The 1,571-nt window shown below is 39.5% G+C and overlaps 1 protein-coding gene across 1 annotated transcript; it reads right to left on the minus strand.

Moving 5' to 3' along the window:
- Positions 1-505: 505 nt before the first annotated feature.
- LOC140862653 (uncharacterized) lies at positions 506-1,003 on the minus strand. Its single transcript, XM_073265684.1, has one exon. The coding sequence runs from the start codon at positions 1,001-1,003 to the stop codon at positions 506-508; it is 498 nt and encodes a 165-aa protein (XP_073121785.1).
- Positions 1,004-1,571: the final 568 nt, after the last annotated feature.

Consider the following 1,571-nt stretch of genomic DNA (forward strand, 5'->3'; position numbering starts at 1 on the left):
ATCTTGAGTTCGGATCATTCAAACTCTTCTTGCTTCCGAAGAGCTTCAGTTCCTCCGAACTAGGTGCAGTTCGGATCGCCCGATCTTTAGTTCGGATCGTCTGAACTCACCAATAATTTTGAAGTCCAAAAATCATATATTAATCTCATTTTAATCCCTCGATCATGTGATTAGCAATCTTTAATCATGTTTATCATTTAATTAACTTAAAACAATGTACGTGTTACTACATTCTCCCCAACTCAAGGAATTTCGCCCTCGAAATTTAAGTCTGAGTAACCAATCAAGGAACTAAAACATCCAAGTTTATTCATTCAAAGATATTTTACATGACATACATATACTTAAAATATATTGTACATGTCATACGTATCAACAGAATAAACAACAAACAAATCGGGTTTTCTGTCCGCATTCGATTCTCAAGTTCTCAAGTTGCTTCTTCAACTCCTCTACGTTGTAATTGTACCATTACCAATGGTGTGCATTTATTTCTGAGGACCTTTTATTTCTTGTCAAGAATATTGAGTGGTCTTTCCACGTATGACAAATCACGTTCAAGCTGCACATCAGTCGGATGTATCACATGCAACTCGTCAGCTATGTATTGCCAAAGCAATGATACATGGAAGACATTATGGATACCAGATAGATATGGCTGTAAAGCCAGTCGATAAGCCACATCTCCAACCTTTTCCAGTATCTCGAATGGTCCAATATAACGTGGTGACAACTTCCCTCTCACGCCAAAACGCATTACCTTACGAAATGGTGATACCCAAAGAAAAACATGTTCCCTAGGCTCAAAATGCAATGGCCTTTGATGGAAGTTGGCATAACTTGCTTGCCTGTCTTGGGCAGCTGTAATCCTTCGTTTGATCAAATCTACCTTATCCGCAACTTTTTGTACCAATTCTGGTCTCTCTATCTGTCGTTCACCAAACTCATCCCAAAAATGATGTGTACGGCAACGAAGACCATACAATGCTTCAAAGGGAGCCATACCGAAGCTTCGATGATAACTGTTATTATAAGCAAATTCGATCAACGGCAAATGATCCTGCCAAGACAAACCAAAGTCCATGACAAAAGCTCGCAGCATATCCTAGAGAGTACGTATCATCCTCTCTGTTTGTCCATCCGCCTCAAGATGATATGTTGTACTCATGCTCAGAGTGGTACGTAAAGCTTGCTAAAAACTACCCCAAAAACGTGAGGTAAATCGTGGATCCCTGTCACTAACAATACTCAATGGAACGTCATGGAATTTCACAATATCCAGCATGTATAAGTGTTCCATGCGATCATATGGATACTCACAATTTTAAGGAATAAAGTGTGCAGATTTTGTCAGACGATCCACAATGACCCAGATAGCATCACACTGCCTATAGGTCATGGGCAAGTGGGTAATAAATTCATAGTCACATGTTCCCACTTCCATTCGGGAATCTTTAAAATCTGCATTAGTCCGCCTGGTCGTATGTGCTCAGCCTTGATTTGCTGACAAATAAGGCATTTAGAAACAAACTGGTACACACTTTTCTTCATTTCTTTCCACTAGAATCTTT

The sequence above is a fragment of the Henckelia pumila genome, chromosome 4, assembly GCF_033568475.1.
Source record: "Henckelia pumila isolate YLH828 chromosome 4, ASM3356847v2, whole genome shotgun sequence".
Lineage (NCBI taxonomy): Eukaryota > Viridiplantae > Streptophyta > Magnoliopsida > Lamiales > Gesneriaceae > Henckelia > Henckelia pumila.

Excerpts from the sequence above, each read along its gene's own strand:
- LOC140862653 (XM_073265684.1), bottom strand. The coding sequence starts at position 1,003 with ATGGCTCCCTTTGAAGCATTGTATGGTCTTCGTTGCCGTACACATCAT.